The sequence below is a fragment of the Mytilus trossulus genome, chromosome 2 (genome assembly GCF_036588685.1).
Source record: "Mytilus trossulus isolate FHL-02 chromosome 2, PNRI_Mtr1.1.1.hap1, whole genome shotgun sequence".
Taxonomy (NCBI): domain Eukaryota; kingdom Metazoa; phylum Mollusca; class Bivalvia; order Mytilida; family Mytilidae; genus Mytilus; species Mytilus trossulus.
This window is the reverse complement of record NC_086374.1, coordinates 76,371,093-76,390,218: the sequence shown is the minus strand read 5'-3', so window position 1 is coordinate 76,390,218 and position 19,126 is coordinate 76,371,093. Positions and strand designations below refer to the sequence as shown.

General features: G+C 33.9%; 1 protein-coding gene across 2 annotated transcripts in view; it reads right to left on the bottom strand.

Moving 5' to 3' along the window:
• Positions 1–19,126, bottom strand: part of LOC134708031 (protein C-mannosyl-transferase DPY19L1-like) — a 311,728-nt gene that overhangs the window by 233,619 nt on the left and 58,983 nt on the right. For both annotated transcript variants that reach the window (XM_063568274.1, XM_063568275.1), the window contains one exon: positions 7,171–7,291. In XM_063568274.1, the coding sequence (XP_063424344.1) occupies positions 7,171–7,291 (121 nt within the window). The remainder of the gene's footprint in view (positions 1–7,170; positions 7,292–19,126) is intronic.

The window sequence follows — 19,126 nt, the reverse complement described above, 5'->3', positions numbered from 1 at the left end:
TTGACACGTGTCGTCCGACAAAACCTTTGACGACAGAATAACACGTGAAACTGCGAGCTACTGCTCACTGATGATACCCCCGCCGCAAGTGAATAATATTAATAGTGTAAAAATATGCAAGTGTTCGGTAAACAAGAAGTTGTCGAGTGATGAATCTGAAAATGCATCACACGGTATAGCTGACTTATATAAGTCCTGAAACCCAGAAATCCTTGTATTGTAGTTCCTGAGAAAAATGTGACGAAAATTTTCAACTTGGCTATCATGTGTAAAATCATACAAGTGTTCAGTAAACAGGAAGTTGTCGAGTGATCAATCTGAAAACGCATCACACGGTATAGCTGACTTAGATAAACCCTGAAACCAAATTTCAGAAATCCTTGCATTGTAGTTCCTGAGAAAAATGCGACGAAAAATATTCATGGGACGGACGGACTGTCTGACGGACTGATGGAAGGACAGACAGAGGTAAAACAGTATACCCCCTTTTTTAAAGCGGGGGTATAATTAAATTACTACTTAACTACAATATTCAATGACTAAAAAAATTAGATACATTATCTTCATGAAAAACTACGTCTGATGGTTTCTTTTTTACATTCATAGCACCATCCCATCATGGGCTTAGTGCAGTTTCTTGAGCTTAGTGCACCAAGGCGGCCTAGGTGGTGTTTATACACTCCCATTTTATACTAGTCTGAACCGTACTGGACCTAGTCTGAACCGTACTCGACCTAGTCTGAACCATACTCGACCTAGTATGAACCATACTCGACCAAGTCTTAACCAACCTAGACCCATTCTTTGTATCTATCAACTGAATCTTATCAATTGAGGAATTTCTTTTAATAAAATTGAAATTAAAAAAATATTAACAAGAGGCTGTCACAACGACAGAAAACCGGATTTATTAGCATTTATTTGTGTCCTGGCAATATCACAAGAACCATTACTGATGATTGGTGAAAGTGAAAATCGTCAATATCAAATTTGACCTCTATATTGTCATCAGTATTAACATATTAAAATTTGAAAAGCTAAGATTGAATGGTTTATGAGTAAATGCAAGAACGTGAATGGAAACAACATTTTACGATCTTTCAAGAACCATAACTCCTGAACAGTAAAAAAGTCAAAATCGTCATTATTGAACTTGACCTCTATTTTGTCATAAGTAACAACATATTAAGATTTGAAAAGCTTTGGTAGAACAGTTCATGCGTAAATGAACGGACACGACTGGAAACGCCATTTTACGATCTTTCAAGAACCATAACTACTGAACGGTAAAAGTCAAAATCATCATTATTGAACTTGACCTCTATTTTGTCATCAGTAACAACATATTGAAATTTGTAAAGCTTTGGTTGAATGGTTCATGAGAAAATGCACGGACACGACTGGAAACACCATTTCTCAATCTTTCAAGAACCATAACTCCTGAACAGTAAATGTCAAAATCGTCATTATTGAACTTGACCTCCATTTTGTCAACAGTAACAACATATAAAAATTTGGGAAGCTTTGGTAAAACAGTTCATGCGTAAATGCACGGACAAGACTGGAAACGTCATTTTTCAATCTTTCAAGAACCATAACTCCTGAACGGTAAAAGTCAAAATCGCCATTATTGAACTTGACCTTCATTTAGTTGTCAGTAACAACATATTAAAATTGTAAAAGCTTTGGTTGAACAGTTCATGAGTTAATGCACGGGCATCCCCAAATCAATAACCGACATTTTTGTCACAAAAATCCGGTTAAAAAAATGTATTCAATACAGTATTGAAATTAAAATTTCACAATAATCAATCATAACTTCAACACAATATTAATCAGCACTTATGTAATAATATATATCAACTTTTAAAATATAAATAAAACAAGCTGATCAAATAATCTAAAAGAAGGAATTGTGACTACATATAGCTAACAATATTTATTCAATATTTTATAAATATTTTGGAAGTATTTGATGGTAACTGGACTATTTTCACCATTAACTTAAGGCCGGGCATAGATATAGTTGAGTTTAATCAATAATGCAGTGAATGTTTTTTTTTATATTAATATATAAATATAAAATAGTAAATAAAACAACTTAATAAAGTTAAAAAAAATGATAGCTTAATTGTTTTGTTTTATTAAACCAAGAATTTAATGTAATCATGATAATAGAATTTCCATAATAACCTTTTTAAATAAGGAAATGTATTCCAAAGTAACAGTAAAAAAGTAAAAACACAAAAGTACTCAACTACGAGGAAAATTCAAAAAGGAAAATCAAAACTCAAAGGGCAAAATCAAAAGTCCAAACACATCAAACGAATGGATAACACCTGTCATATTCCCGACTTGGTACAGGCATTTTCTAATGTCGAAAATGGTGGATTCAACCTGGTTTTATAGCTAGCTAAACCTCTCACTTTTATGACAGTCGCATCAAATTCCATTACATTGTCAACGATGAATGAACAAAACAAACATACTCAAAGAGTAAAAATGTTAAAAATAGGGGTACAGCAGTCAATAATGTGTTGTCATCTTAATATCACTATAAAAACAACAAATGTAAGGAAGAAGCACAAAAAGGCATACATCAAGTAATTTTTTTGTCAAATTAACATGGCATACATAAAGCACTTTAATATGTTCTAATTACCTCAGTACATGTGTGTTTTATAGGTAAAAAGAAAGCCCTATTTTCTTAAATTCGTGTATTACTTATCTAGTACATACATGTATATTCGAAAGGCCTTGTTAGCTAACTTAAACAGGATGTTGCAATTTTAAATCAATGTTATTTAGAATTTAATACCTCTGACCAGGGGTGATCTTATTTATGAGTTTGCCCCCAAGCAGAGGTTATTCTTTATATTTCACCACTGATCAGAAAAAACAAATTTATTTATTTAATTAATATTATCCCTTTTTGATATAAGTTTTTTTATGAAAAAAAAAATTCATCCTTAATATAATATAATCATAGATATATTTTTAACATAAGGCTAAATCTTTTTTATAAATTTTGTAGGCTGTTGTTGTATATGTCGAAAATGGGTTAAGACTGTTTCAGACTGATCGAGAAATAGATCAGACTATTTTCAACGGCACCGATAAGGGTCAAGTACGATTCAGTACAATCAAGTATGGTTCAGACTGTGGTCGAGTAATGTAAAAGTCAGACCAATTCAGACTGGTCAGTAAAAATCAGGACAGTCGAGTACAGATAAAGGCCATATCAGACTTAAATGGTTTTTAGTGAGATATATATATATATTTATATTATATACAACTCGACTAACATCAACCCAACAATGTTAGATCTGTCACAGAAAATAATTATATTCATAAGTACGTCTGAGTCAGTGACAACCCTACAACAGATGTATCCATCAGATCGCCATCAATGATGGTGATACATGGCTGTGTACATAATGTATATACAACTCGTCTAAACATCAACCCAACAATGTTAGATCTGTAAATTTGCTTTCGCAAATTTTTGGTTCTTCCCTCGCCGGGATTCGAACCCATGCTACTGTGATATCGTGACACCAAATCGCCTGCACTGCAGCCGTTCCGCTAGACCAGACGACCACCTGGGCTCTCAAAAAAGAGCTTTCGCTGGCCATGTGTTACCTTTCCACGTCAGTTTTAATCTAGCGGCGTACTACAGTACATGATATATAAGGCCTGAAGATGTTATTGTTACAGATCAGCTAAATTATCTATAGTAAAGGATCCTACAAATTAATGTAAGATACAGTCACAGAAAATAATTATATTCATAAGTACGTCTGAGTCAGTGACAACCCTACTACAGATGTATCCATCAGATCGCCATCAATGATGGTGATACATGGATGTGTACATAATGTATATACAACTCGTTTAAACATCAACCCAACAATGTTAGATCTGTAAATTTGCTTTTGCAAATTTTTGGTTTTTCCCTCGCCGGGATTCGAACCCATGCTACTGTGATATCGTGACACCAAATCGCCTGCACTTCAGCCGTCCCGCTAGACCACACGACCACCTGGGCTCTCAAAAAAGGAGCTTTCGCTGGCCATGTGTTACCTTTCCACGTCAGTTTTAATCTAGTACTATAGTACATCATTAAGACATGAACATGTTATTGTTACAGATCAGCTAAAATATCTATAGTAAAGGATCCTACAAATTAATGTAAGATACAGTCACAGAAAATAATTATATTCACAAGTACGTCCCAGTGGGATCCCAGTATATTTCCACCGGGATTTACATTGAGATTCCCGCAATTTCATTCTAAAAACTTAAACTTAAAATTTTTAAATTGGACATTTATCTTATATGGTCCAATATCCAAAATCTAAATTCATAGTTAGATTCAGCACATCATAGAACCCCAAGAATTCATTTTTTTATGAAATCAAATAATGTTCAATTTTAGACCCTTTAGACCTCAATGTGGACCAATTTGATAACCAGGCCCAAATATTAAAAATCTAAATACATGGTTAGATTCAGCATATTGAAGAACCCCATATATTCAATTTTTGTTGAAATCAAACAAAGTTTAATTTTTGACCCTTTGGACCTTAATGTAGACCAATTTGAAAACGGGACAATACTGTGCAATTGAAAATTTCTTGCTATTGCACAATACTTAATATAATAATTTTTGACCCCGATTAGGACCAACTTGAAAACTAGGCCCATAATCAAAAATCTAAGTACATGTTTAGATTCAGCATATCAAAGAACCCCAATAATTCATTTTTTGTTAAAATCAAACTAAGTTTAATTTTGGACCCTTTGTACCTTAATGTAGAGCAATTTAAAAACAGGACCAAAAATTAAGAATCTGAATACACGGTTAGATTTGGCATATCAAAGAAGCCCAATAATTCATTTTTTGATGAAATCAAACGAAGTTTAATTTTGGACTCTTTTGGCCCCTAATTCGTTGGGACCAAACTCCCAAAATCAATCCAAACCTTCCTTTTGTAGTCATAAAACTTTGTGTTAAAATTTCATAGATTTTTATTAATTTATACTAGTCATTGTGCAAAAAACAAGAAAAATGCTTATTTGGGACCTGTTTTTGTGCAAAAAACAAGAAAAATGCTTATTTGGGACCTGTTTTTGGCCCCTAATTCTTAACTGTTGGGACCAAAACTCCCAAACTCAATCCCAACCTTCCTTTTATGGTCATAAACCTTATGTTTAAATTTCATAGATTTCTATTTACTTTTACTAAAGTTAGAGTGCGAAAACCAAATGTCTTCGGACGATGACGACGACGATGATGACCCAACGTGATACCAATATACGCCCAAAAATTTTCAATTTTGGCGGTCGTATAAAAATGCTTCTTTTTTGGCCCTTTCTTGGTCCCTTATTCCTAAAGGTTCCGGGATATTAACTCCAAACTGACACCAAGCCTTCCCCTCATTATATGGAATCTTATGTCAGAGAGATTCGTACAGTCAAAATGACAGCTTAACATAAGTTATTGTCCCAAAACTTCAAAAATGCTTATTTTTGTCCCCTTTTTGGCCCTTAATGCCGAGACTGTTTGCCCAATAACCCTTAAGATATATCCAAACCTTCTACTTAATGGTTTGAACATTGTGGTACAATTTCAGAGTATTTGAAATACTTATACACAACTTATTGTCCTGAAATTGGATATGTGTATGTTTAGGGCCCCTTTGGGCCCCTAATCCCTAAACCGATGGGACCATAACTCCTGAAATCAATCTCAACCTTCCTTTTGTGTTTATAAACATTGTGTTAAAATTTTGTTGATTTCTATATATCGTTTCTAAAATTTATAGGGAAACCATCCATCTTCGGACAACGCTGATGACGATGACGACACCGACATGATACCAATATACGACCACAAAAATTTTGAGGTCGTATAAAAAATGCATTTTATCTTATGTACTATTTCTAGCCATGTCGGCCATCTTGTTTCGCGGGCAGGGTCATGGGACACATTTTTTAACCTAGATACCCTAATGATGACTGTGGACAAGTTTGGTTCAATTTGTTTTAGTAGTTTCAGAGGAGATTTTTGTAAGATTACAAAAGTTTACCAAAAAATGTTAAAAATGGACTATAAAGGGCAATAACTCCTTAAGGGGTCAACTGACCATTTTGGTCATGTTGACTTATTGGTAGCTCTTACTTTGCTGTACTGACCTAAGTACCTTAAAATGTTTGTATTTGTTTTCTGCTTTTTAATATTTAAATTCTTTGTTTATTAAAATAAATCAAATGTACTTCAAATCTGTGTGAATCAATATATACCATCCATTGTTTGTGTCTATATTTGTGTCATAAATGAAGTAATTTCCAAATGCATGAGGTGAAAAAGAAGGTAAATAAAGCTATAATTAGTTGTGTTTCTGAATGGAAAAGTAAATAGTTATCAAATGTACCAAGAATATAATTTAGTACGCAAGATGCGCTTTTCATTAACATGCAGGTTAAAAAGATTAAATTTGATTTCATATCCAGTTTTGAATTCCATGCCTATATAGAATAGTTCTCCAGAGACCATCAATAGTGCCCAAAAACAAAATGTTCTCTAAAATGTCTAAAGAAAAACCAACAGTAAGATAGGGTTGATGCCGCTGCTGGTGGAGATATGTATCCCCCAGGGTATCACAAGCCCAGTAGTCAGCACTTTTTGTGCTGACATGAATTATCATTGATATGGTTATATTTATAAATTAACTGTTTACAAAATTTTGAATTTTTTGAAATACTAAGGGATTTCTACCTCAGGCATAGATTACCTAAGCTGTATTTGGCAAAACTTTTAATAATTTTGGTCCACAATGCTTTTCAACTTCATACTTTTTTTGGCCTTTTTTACTTTTTTGGATTTGAGCATCACTGATGAGTCTTTTGTAGACGAAATGTGCGTCTGGCGTATATACAAAATTTAGTCCTGGTATCTACGATGAGTTTATATATAACTGTACAAGTAAACACTGACAAAGTTCTTTATTTTGAAAAGTCACATTAATTTGAAGGTAGGTTAAACAAACCTTTTTAGAATACAACACATTATATTTATACAATAACTGTGAAGAGTAGGCACAATTGCCCAAAAGATAAAAAAAAAAGAAAGAACATATCAAATGAAACATTAAATAGAATACAAACCTTCACAACTTTGTACTGGACTTAAATCCTTCCCTCTGTTTACTGTCCAACACATCTTATTTTTTATGCCAAATGTCTCACAGAAAGAAGAATATGTTCTGTAGATGATACCAAGCGCAACCTATTGTGAAATGTATAAAAAAAATTCAAATCATCTCCATTAAAAGACTTCAATAATGAAACTATGCTAAGTTTCATTTTATGTACTTATACAGGTATATGAAAACATTGTTTAATTGACAACAACACTTTTGTCACATGCACCTTATTTTTTGGTACAAATAAAAGTTGTTAATAAAAAAGTGTTGATAACTGATTATTTGAGTGGGTTTTTTTCAGTTCAAGGACCATAACTCTGCAGAAAATCATCAGACTTGAATAAAATTTGATCTGTAACTTGTCCTGATAAAATTGTATATCAATATCACAGCCTGGATTTTGGTTAATTGAGTGGGTCACCGCACACATATTTAAAACAAGATACCCTACTAATTATTGTGGCTAATTTTGGTGAAATTTAGCTAAGTGGTTTCAGAGGAAAAGATTTGTGTAAAAGATTACAAAAATTTATGAAAAAATGGTAAACAAAAATGTGTCAAAAGTACATGGATGTCCCACTCGCACTATCCTTTTCCATGTTCCATGGACCGTGAAATTGGGTAATAACCTAATTTGGCAGTAAAATATGAAAGAGTATACTATAGGGAACATATGTACTAAGTTTCAATTTCTTCAAAAACCACCTTGACCAAAAACTTTAACCTGAAACTCCCACTTTCGTTTTTTATGTTCAGTGGACCGTGAAATTCGGGTCAAAAGTATAATTTGGCTTTAAAATTAGAAAGATCATATCATAAGCAACAAGTGTACTAAGTTTCAAGTTGATTGGATTTCAGCTTCATCAAAAACTACCTTGACCAAAAACTTCAACCTGAAAAAAAGCACAGACGAACGAACGGACAGACGCACGAACGAACGAACGGACAAACGAACAGAACCACAAACCAGAAAACATAATGCCCCTCTACTATCATAGGTGGGGCATAACGTAGATGGGGCTTAAAAATGACTACAAAGGGCAATTACTCCTTAAGGGGTCAACTGACCATTTTGGTCATGTTGACCCCTTATTAGTAAAACTTACTTTGCTGAACATTTTTGTGTTTACAGTTTATCTCTATCTATAATAATAATAAATATTCAAAATAATAAACAAAAACCGCAAAATTTTCATAAAATTACCAATTCAGGGGTAGAAACCCAACATCCGGTTGTCCGATTCACCTGAAAATTTCCCAGCAGATAGATCCTGACTTGATAAACAATGTTACCCCCATGTCAGATTTGCTCTAAATGCTTTGGTTTCAAGAGTTTTAAGCCAAAATCTACATTATACCCCTATGTTCTATTTCTAGCCATGGGTGCCATCTTGGTTGGAAAGTCAAGTCACCGGACATATTTTTTAAACTCGATACCCCAATAATGATTGTGGCCAAGTTTAGCTAAATTTGGCCTAGTAGTTTCAGTGGAGAAGATTTTGGTAAAAGTTAATAGAAGACGTTGGACGACGACAACAACGACAACAGATTCTGGACGCCAAGTGATGAGAAAAGCTCACTCTGCCCTTCGGGGGGAAGCGGGACGAACAAACAGATGGATGAACGGAGGAAAGGAAGAACGAACGGACACACAGACTAGAAAACATAATGCCCCTATATTATCATAGGTGAATCATTAAAATTAGAACGGGAAGACAAAATTGGAAAAATGCCATCAGATTACTTACAAGATTAACTTTGTTCCTGCAAAGGTAAATTATTGTGCTCAAAAGCTGTCTTTGCTTTGAACAAATTCTCTCCTTTGCCAAATTTGTTTGTGTCAAAAAAGGGAAGTGTGTTGTAATGCTAATACACGTACTGAATCCCCATATGATGACGAAGAGATTGATTCATATCCCTATTTAATGAAGACTAGAGCTGTTGCATGTTGCTTTCAAAAGACAAGTTATATAAGGGTCATGACTGATTTTGAATTACAACATAAGCAAATTGACATTACATTGTATTATTTTCCATCACTAATCCCTTAAACAATTGATGAGTCTACACTTTTTTACCAGGATAGTCCCACTAAGATAGTGTGCATGCACTAAACTGACTCTGTTACACTCAACCAAACACAGAATCAATTCAAGTCACACTAATGACTTATTCTAAACCTCACATTCGCCTCGGTTGACTATGGTACCTTTGTGTTATCACTGATCTGTCCAGACTTTTCAAATACACATTATGTATTTATCTATAGCTACATGTAGATACTAATTTTCACAAAATACACAACCTTTTAGATGTAAAATTAAAAACACTGTTTCACTGCTTGAATTTAGTTTTTTTCAAAGATAGAAAATGTATTGAAATAATTTGATAACCTGATAAACTGAATCGCTCACCTGTATTATTTTTTTGCTTAAATCTTTCATCAATGATTATTTTTGCTTTTCAATATATATAAATGAATGGCATGAATGGCTTAAAACTGAAATGTATCTGTCATATTTTCTTAACTAGAGGCTCCAAAGAGCCTGTGTCGCTCACCTTGGTCTATGTGAATATTAAACAAAGGACGCATTTGAATTCATGACAAAATTGTGTTTTGGTGATGGTGATGTGTTTGTATATCTTACTTTACTGAACATTATTGCTGCTTACAATCATTCTATCTATATTGAACTTGGCCTAAGAGCTTCAGTGGAAAATGTTAGTTAAAATTTACAAATTTTATGAAAATTGTTAAAAATTGACTATAAAGGGCAATAACTCCTTATGGGGTCAATTGACCATTTAGGTCATGTTGACTTATTTTAAGTTGTTACTTTGCTGTACATTGTTTCCCTTTACAGTTTATCTCTATCTATAATAATATTCAAGATAATAACAAAAAACGGCAAATTTTCCTTAAAATGACTAATTCAGGGGCAGCAACCTAACAGCAGTTTGTCCAATCCATCTGAAAATTTCATGGCAAATAGATCTTGACCTGATTAACAATTTTACTCCCTGTTAGATTTGCTCTAAATGCTTTGGTTTTTGAGTTATAAGCAAAAAACTGCATTTTACCCCTATGTTCTATTTTTAGCCATGGCGGCCATCTTTGTTGGTTGGCCAGGTCACGCCACACAATTTTTAAACTAGATACCCCAATGATGATTGCGGCCAAGTTTGTTTAAATTTGGCCTGGTAGTTTCAGAGGAGAAGATTTTTGTAAAAGATTACCAAGATTTACGAAAAATGGTTAAAAATTGACTATAAAGGACAATAACTCCTAAAGTGGTCAACTGACCATTTTGGTTATGTTGACTTATTTGTAGATTTTACTTTGCTGAACATTATTGCTGTTTACAGTTTATCTCTATCTATAATAATATTCAAGATAATAACAAAAAACAGCAAAATTTCCCTAAAATTACCAATTCAGGGGCAGCAACCCAACAACAGGTTGTCCGATTCATCTGAAAATTTCAGGGCAGTTAGATCTTGACCTGATGAACATTTTTACCCCACGTCAGATTTGCTATAAATGCTTTGGTTTTTGAGTTATAAGCCAAAAACTGCATTTTACCCCTATGTTCTATTTTTAGCCGTGGCGGCCATCTTGGTTGGTTGGCGGGGTCACCGGACACAATTTTTAAACTAGATACCCCAATGATGATTATGGCCAAGTTTGGATTAATTTGGCCCAGCAGTTTCAGAGGAGAAGATTTTTGTAAAAGTTAACGACGACGGACGCAGGACGACGGACGACGACGGACGACGACGGACGACGACGGACGCCGGACGCCAAGTGATGAGAAAAGCTCACTTGGCCCTTCGGGCCAGGTGAGCTAAAAATCAAAGAATTGCATTTTACCCCTATGGTCCATTTTAGCCATAGTCACCGGGCTATGTTTCCAGACATGCAAGAAAATAAAAAAATAAATTTATTCTAGATACTCTGAAGTTCATTACGCCCAAGTTTCGCTGTAATTGATTTAGAAGTTTCAAAGGAGAAGATTTTTTAAATTAAGTAAACTTAATGAACAAATTGTGAAAAAATAATTTTAAAGGGCAATATCTCCTTAAGGGGACAATTGACAATTTTGGTCATATGATCTAGTTTGTAGATCTTACTTTGCTGAACATTTTTGCTGTTATATTATCTTTAATATCATGACAATATTCAAGATGATAACCAAAATTTGAAAAATTTCCTTAAAATTAACCTATTAAACATTGTTAATCAACTCCATCAGATTAGCTCTAAATACATGTAGTCGAGTCATTCTATGATATATCTCAAACTAATTGCAACAGAAAAGTTTGTTTGTGGAATTCGTGAGAAATATACCGTATAAGAAACATATCAAAAATCGAGAAAAATCAAAATAGGGGAAAGTCGTCAACTTTTTACTTCAAATATTATGGAAAGATATGGCGCCCGTAGATTAAGAATGACGATATGGGAGACAACTCGTAATGGTCAACTGCAGACGACGCATCTAGGTTCCATCCTTTTCATTCTGGAAAGTTAAGGCCAATTAAACTTAATTGATAAATTATCATCCACGCCCACGCCTCTGAAATCGTCCAGCCCCGATATTTTTTATTTTACAAAATTTACGATTTCCGGATTTTGTTCATGTCCTTTACCAGTAACCATCAATAATTTCGTTTCATTCAAACTTCCTGTTTCAAATATCCGTTTTGTTTTTCTTCGAGTAATCTATTTAAATGAAAATGAATAAGTCGCCATATATTCTGCTGCTCTATGATGACTTCATCATCTACCGAGAATAGAGATTGATTACGAGAAGGGCATGAAATATTCGGTTAACGAGTAAAACGCTGTGTCCAAGAATCAAATCACGGTATGTCACAAATGATTAGAAAACCGTTTTTATTTGTATTTATACAATAACTTTGTGTCAGGAAATTAGACTTGGAATGATATCCAGAGCGCAAGAGTCGTGGAACACATTGGTACAAAAACATGACTGGATTAGAGTGATTGACACAAGCACGAACTTGTTCAGATTTATGACCGTATATTGAGCTAAAAAGAAATTCTACAAACATGCGCATTGAAGTATCCAGGGGGGTTCAGGGGTTTGGAACCCCCCTTTTTTTGGCTGATCAATGCATTTGAAAGGGAACAATTATAGCTGGAACACAACCTTTATCCTAGGTTGGGAACCCCCCTTTTAAAAATGGCTGGATCTGCCACTGATGCACATGTTATTATAGCAAGCCCTTAGCCTTACATTTACCTTGATGGCTGTTGTTTTGTGTTGATAAACAGCAAACGCCCTCTGTCACAATATCCTGGATATATTCATTAAACAACAACTTCTTTTTGGTTAAGTTCATGTTTCACATCATTTTGCTTTAGCACCAAACCTATTACTTTCAACACTGTTTGAGTCTTCATTTTATTCTGTACTCATAATACATGTGTTGCATACATTTGTACCAATACATTTGGTAATTTTATGGGGACTTCACTACATCGATTAGAAAGCAAAATGAATTGGGTGAAGGTTATGATAGTCCTACTGAAGAGAGCATTTCTCTACATTTTTTATGTTTACTATATACAGTCAGAGATGTAACTCTATAGGGTTATTACAGAAAATAACTGACGTGTGTTATTACAGATACTTTTCTTTAAATTTTCTAAATCAGTAATAACATATGTTTGTTATTTGTAAAATTAATTAATCTATGGTGGACTCTAGTGAACTCTTGAGACTTTGCGCAGAAACTAAATGAATAGATATAGGAAGATGTGGTGTGAGTGCCAATGAGACAACTCTCCATCCAAATAACAATTTAAAAAGTAAACCATTATAGGTTAAAGTACGGCCTTCAACACGGCCTTGATAATAAATTTTAAAATTGAATTAATACATTTTTGATTAACCATGGTTAATCAATGAGACAAGGCTATAAAGGAATTAACTTAGCTGTGATAACAAGGCTTAGTTATTAAAGGAATGTAACTTATTATATAAGACACTTGGGAATTACTTAGAACCTCATTACATGCTCTGGTCAGTATTTCTTACAATAGATTTAAATACATTGTAATTAAGCATGATTTCTGTCTGAGCAAAAGCTTTCAAGTGATATAGAGAAGCTGTGATAACATCCTTTAGTTATTACAGGCATATTTTTTCTGTAATAACATATAGGTGTACTATTCAAAATTGGAATACTTTGAACTGTTTTATCTTTCAATAGTTAAGTATACATAAAGACAATTGTAATATCAATAGAACTTGTATACATTTTAACTAAACTTATGATGTATATTGTCCCTTTGAAACATGTAACATACGTATGTTATCACAGTTCTTTGATTTTCTAGTCCACAATAACATATGTATGTTATTTTCCTGTAATAACCCTATAGAGTTATAGCCCTGACTGATATATAGGCCAGTTTGTAAAGAAGCAATTACATGCATAACAGTGGTTGCCAATCAGAGATATTTATTCAAGAGTTTGAACAATTTTGTACATGATATATGCTTATTTTACACTTGCTTATACGCCCCACAATATGAAGAACTCGTCACAAAAAGGTTTCATAGGAAATAAAATTTAAAAAATAAAATACTCCCACACGCCCCAGTTTTTTCAAAAATCTGGATGAAAATCTACTAGTTAATTTTAGTTGGCCTAATATAAAACTTATATATAAAAGTTGTATACGTATTTAACATTCTTTAGAGTTTATGTTACCATTCAAGGTATAATCATTTTCAAAACAGTGTGGTCCTGGCCATTGATTGACGACCTAAATTATCCCATTGACTGGGACAGATTAGGTGAACGTTGGTCTGTAACGAGCATTGCTCACTTCTTACTTATTATAGAATTTAAACTGTGGGTTCACCAAAGGTTCTTAACGCCTTTAATAATAAAATAATTCGAAAAATTATTCAGGAATAACCTTTATGTTTTGATTTATATTATTGATATAAATCAACACATCGTATTATTCTGGATTCGTTTTTCGAATTGCTTTATTTAGGTGTTGAGAACCTTTGGTGACCCCACAGATTCAGTGTCTTTAACAAGTACATAGTGAGCAGTGATTGTTACCGACAAACGTTCACCTAATCTGTCCCAGTCAATGGGATAATTTAGGTCGTCAAATCAATGGCCGGGACCACACTGTTTTGAATATGATTCTATTTTGGATGTTTTTGAAAGGTAGATACACGGGAAACGTCAAAATGTAGTATTCGGCAGAAATGAGCTCATTTTGGGTTTGCCGAGGTTTTTAAACCAGAAATCACATAAAAAACAGTTCTGTTTTTTTTTATAATTTGAACTACAGTATATACATCATGTACATTAAATACATTAAATAGTCCCGTAAAAAGGAAATTTTTATTTTTATTGCCAGGAGTTGCTGACGAAAAAAAAAACTATGGAACGCCGATAGTGCAGAAAAAGGTTACAATCTAACTAAATTTAATTCATGGAAAAATGAAGTTGTACCGATAATCAAATACAAAATCAATGCAGACAAATTGTGTTATGGAGTTACCATTTAATTTTTCATGTTAGTATGGGGCTAGTTTTATATCTGTTTATTATGTAATGTTTACTCTTCTCTCCATAGGAGCTGGAGCTATAATATATTATCCACCCAATTTTGAAGAAAACAGATTAGAAATTGACTTTGAAGCAAAATAACATTGTTGTAGCGTAGAGACTAAATATTCAGTATTGTAGATTAGCAAAGTGTTTTGTAGATTAGCGCAGTGAATTAAAGATTAGTGAATTGAATTGAAAATTAGCGAAGTGAATTGTAGATTAGTGAATTGTATTGTAGAGTTAAAATGGCAGCATCAGTCAACTATAAAGTACCACCTGTATTTACTGAACAGAAGCCTTATAGCAGATGGATTGATGAAATTAAAGCTTGGAAGGCCTTGACTGATCTAGACAAAAAGAAGATGGGTATAGCGATAGCATTGTCACTTCCTGAAGAAAGACTAAATTCCATCCGAGATAAAGTGTTTAGCGACTTAAGTTTAGAAGCCTTAAATGCAGATGATGGAGTAGATAAGCTCATTGAATTTAAGGACAAAATTTTCAAGAAAGATGAGCTAAGCAAAGCTTATGAAGCATATTCTGAATTTGATAGATTTAGGCGTAGTAAGGTTAGTTCAATGGAGGAGTATGTAACAGAATTTGAGAAATTGTATAACAAAACCAAAAAGTTTAAAATGGAACTGCCACAGCCTGTTTAGCCTTTAAATTGTTAGAACACTCAGAATTAGAAATGAAAGATCGACAATTAGTGTTAACCGGTGTCAATTAAGAGCAAGTAGAATCACTCTTCAGGCAGATGGCGACTTCTCTTAAAAAGTTTTTTGGACAGCAAGCTAGCAAAGATATGGGAGACAGAATTAAAGTGGAATCAGCATGTATGGCCGATGAAGAAGTAAATTATTCAAGGAATCGTTTTGGACGAGGTAGAGGATACAGAGGGAATCAAAGTTCAAATAGAGCAGGTGATTATAGGCCACAAAGCAACTCTAACTACAAAGCAAAATTCAACAAATCTGTCAATTCAAATGGACCTGATGGTTTGCCACTACGTTGTCATTCAATAAGACATTTGGTAAAGCAATGCCCACACTATTAGGAAAATATGGCCAAGGCAATCAAGGTGGTTGAAAAAGCTGTGTTGTTTACTGGAAATAAGTCACAGGAAGCTCTTGTTCTTTTGACCGAATCTGCCAATTCACCAATATTAGATAGTGCTTGTACTTCCACTGTGGCAGGGGAAACGTGGATGAAGTGTTATTTAGACTCCCTAGACTCTTTTATAAGGGAAAAAGTAGTGGAAAACCCAAGTGAAACTCTTTTCAAATTTGGTGGAGGTACAGTTCTGCAATCATCAAAGAAGGTAACTTTTCCATACGCTATTGCAGGTGTTGAATGTGAAATTCAGGCAGATGTTGTAACAAGCGATATACCATTGTTGTTGAGTAAGGACTCCATGAAGAAAGCAAAACTGATAGTGCAAATATATTCGGAAAAGATGTTCAACTGCAGTGCACATCTACAGGGCATTATTGTGTACCAATAGATCAATTGAAAATTGATATTAAAGTTACAGCCGCTGCACTTGTAGCAACACAAATGACCAAAGACAAAACCAAAATCATAGAAAAACTACATAAGCAGTTTGCTAATCTGTCAGCTAAAAGACTGAAAACCTTGTTGAAAGAACACTTAGATTGTGTCGATGAAATAACAGAAGGTTGTGATGTCTGCAAGAAATATAAGAAAACTACAGTTATCAAAAGGAAAACACCGTCTGTCATAGCGGACAAGATAATGTCTCTGTGGATAGGGAGTGGAATAGGACCTCCAAAGCGTTTCCTAGCTGACAATGGTGGTGAATTTGCAAATGAAATTTTCTGTGATATGTGTGCTTACCTAAACATTGATGTAATGAATACTGCTGCTTATAGTCCTTGGCAGAATGGTATTTGTGAACGTAATCATGCTGTGGTTGATGACTGTGTTGCAAAAATATTGGATGATCAACCAAAACTAAATGTAGAAGTAGCTTTAGTATGGGCTTTGAATGCAAATAACAGTCTCTCGATGGTATATGGATGGAGCCCGTATCAACTTGTTTTTGGAACAAACCCAAACTTGACAAATGTGCTTAATGATAAAACTCCTGCTTTGGAGCACAATACAGTCAGACATTTGCCAATCATCTAAATGCATTGCACTCTGGTAGACGTGCTTTCATACAAGCAGAGTCATCAGAAAGAATAAGAAGGGCTCTACGTCATAAAATTAGAGCCTCCGGTGAATGTTTTCAGCATGGAGATAAAGTTTATTACAAAAGAGATGATGATAATAAGTGGAAAGGACCTGGAACCGTCCTTGGTCAAGATGGCAAAGTAGTGTTTGTAAGGCATGGAAGTATATATGTCAGGGTTCATCCATGTAGGCTTATCAGATGTGGAACAGAGTTTAATGATATGCCATCTAAGCAACTAAATGTAAACAAAAACAGTGTACAACCAGTTAGAGAGTAAATTCATCAAACTGCAATTTATGATAGTGATGATTATGAGGAAGACAACAATAACAAGAGGCTCTCAAGAGCCTGAATCGCTCACCTTAATTCTTTTGGTTAAATCTCTCATCAATGATTATTTTGGCTTTTCAATTTATTTAAATATTTTTTGGATCGTCCTATTTTCTTCAAAAGCCAAAAAAAATAATCATTTTCTCCTATGTTCTATTTTAGCCATAGTAGCTATGTTTCTTGACATACAAGGAAATAAAATATAAAATTTATACTAAATACTCTGAAACTCATTTAGCCTAAGTTTGGCTGAAATTGATACAGCAGTTTCAAAGGAGAAGATTTTTTAAAGTAAGTCAACATGATGAACAAATTGCGAAAAAAGTCCTTAAAGGGCAATAACTCCTTAAGGGGTCAATTGACAATTTTGGTCAAATTCACTTAATTGAAGATCTTACTTTGCTGAACATCATTGCTGTTTACAGTTTATTTCTATCTATAATTATATTCAAGATAATAAACAAAAACAGCAAAATTTCCTTAAAATTATCAATTCAGGGGCAGCAACCCAACAACAGGTTGTCTGATTCATCTGAAAATTTCAGGGCAGACACATTGTAGATCTTGACCTGATAAACAAAGAACTCCAGGTCAGATTTGCTCTAAATGCTTTGGTTTTTGAGTTATAAGCCAAAAACTGCATTTGACCCCTATGTTCTATTTTTAGCAATGGCGACCATGTTTGTTGATAGATCATAACTTCGGATACAATTTACAAACTAGATACCCTAAGGAACATTCAGTTAAAGATTGGAAGTATTTGGCCCAGTAGTTTCAGAGGAGAAGAATTTTGTAAAAGATTTTTAAGATTTACGAAAAATGGTTAAAAATTGACTATAAAGGGCAATAACTCCTAAAGGGGTCAACTGACCATTTCCGTCATTTGACTTATTTGTAAATCTTACTTTGCTGAACATTATTGCTGTTTACAGTTTATCTCTATCTATAATAATATTCAAGATAATAACAAAAAACAGCAAAATTTCCTTAAAATTATCAATTCAGGGGCAGCAACCCAACAACAGTTGTCTGATTCATCTGAAAATTTCAGGGCAGATAGATCTCGACCTGATAAACAATATAGCCCCGGGTCAGATTTGCTCTCAATGCTTTGGTTTTTGAGTTATAAGCCAAAAACTGCATTTGACCCCTATGTTCTATTTTTAGCAATGGCGACCATGTTTGTTGATAGATCATAACTTCGGATACAATTTACAAACTAGATACCCTAAGGAACATTCAGTTAAAGTTTGAAAGTATTTTGCCCAGTAGTTTCAGAGGAGAAGATTTTTGTAAAAGATAACTAAGATTTACGAAAAATGGTTAAAAATTGACTATAAAGGGCAATAACTCCTAAAGGGGTCAACTGACCATTTCCGTCATGTTGACTTATTTGTAAATCTTACTTTGCTGAACATTATTCCTGTTTACAGTTTATCTCTATCTATAATAATATTCAAGATAATAACCAAAAACAGCAAAATTTCCTTAAAATTACCAATTCAGGGGCAGCAACCCAACAACGGGTTGTCTGATTCATCTGAAAATTTCAGGGCAGATAGATCTTGACCTGATAAACAATATTACCCAATGTCAGATTTGCTCTCAATGCTTTGGTTTTTGAGTTATAAGCCAAAAACTGCATTTGACCCCTATGTTCTATTTTTAGCAATGGCGACCATGTTTGTTGATAGATCATAACTTCGGATACAATTTACAAACTAGATACCCTAAGGAACATTCAGTTAAAGTTTGAAAGTATTTTGCCCAGTAGTTTCAGAGG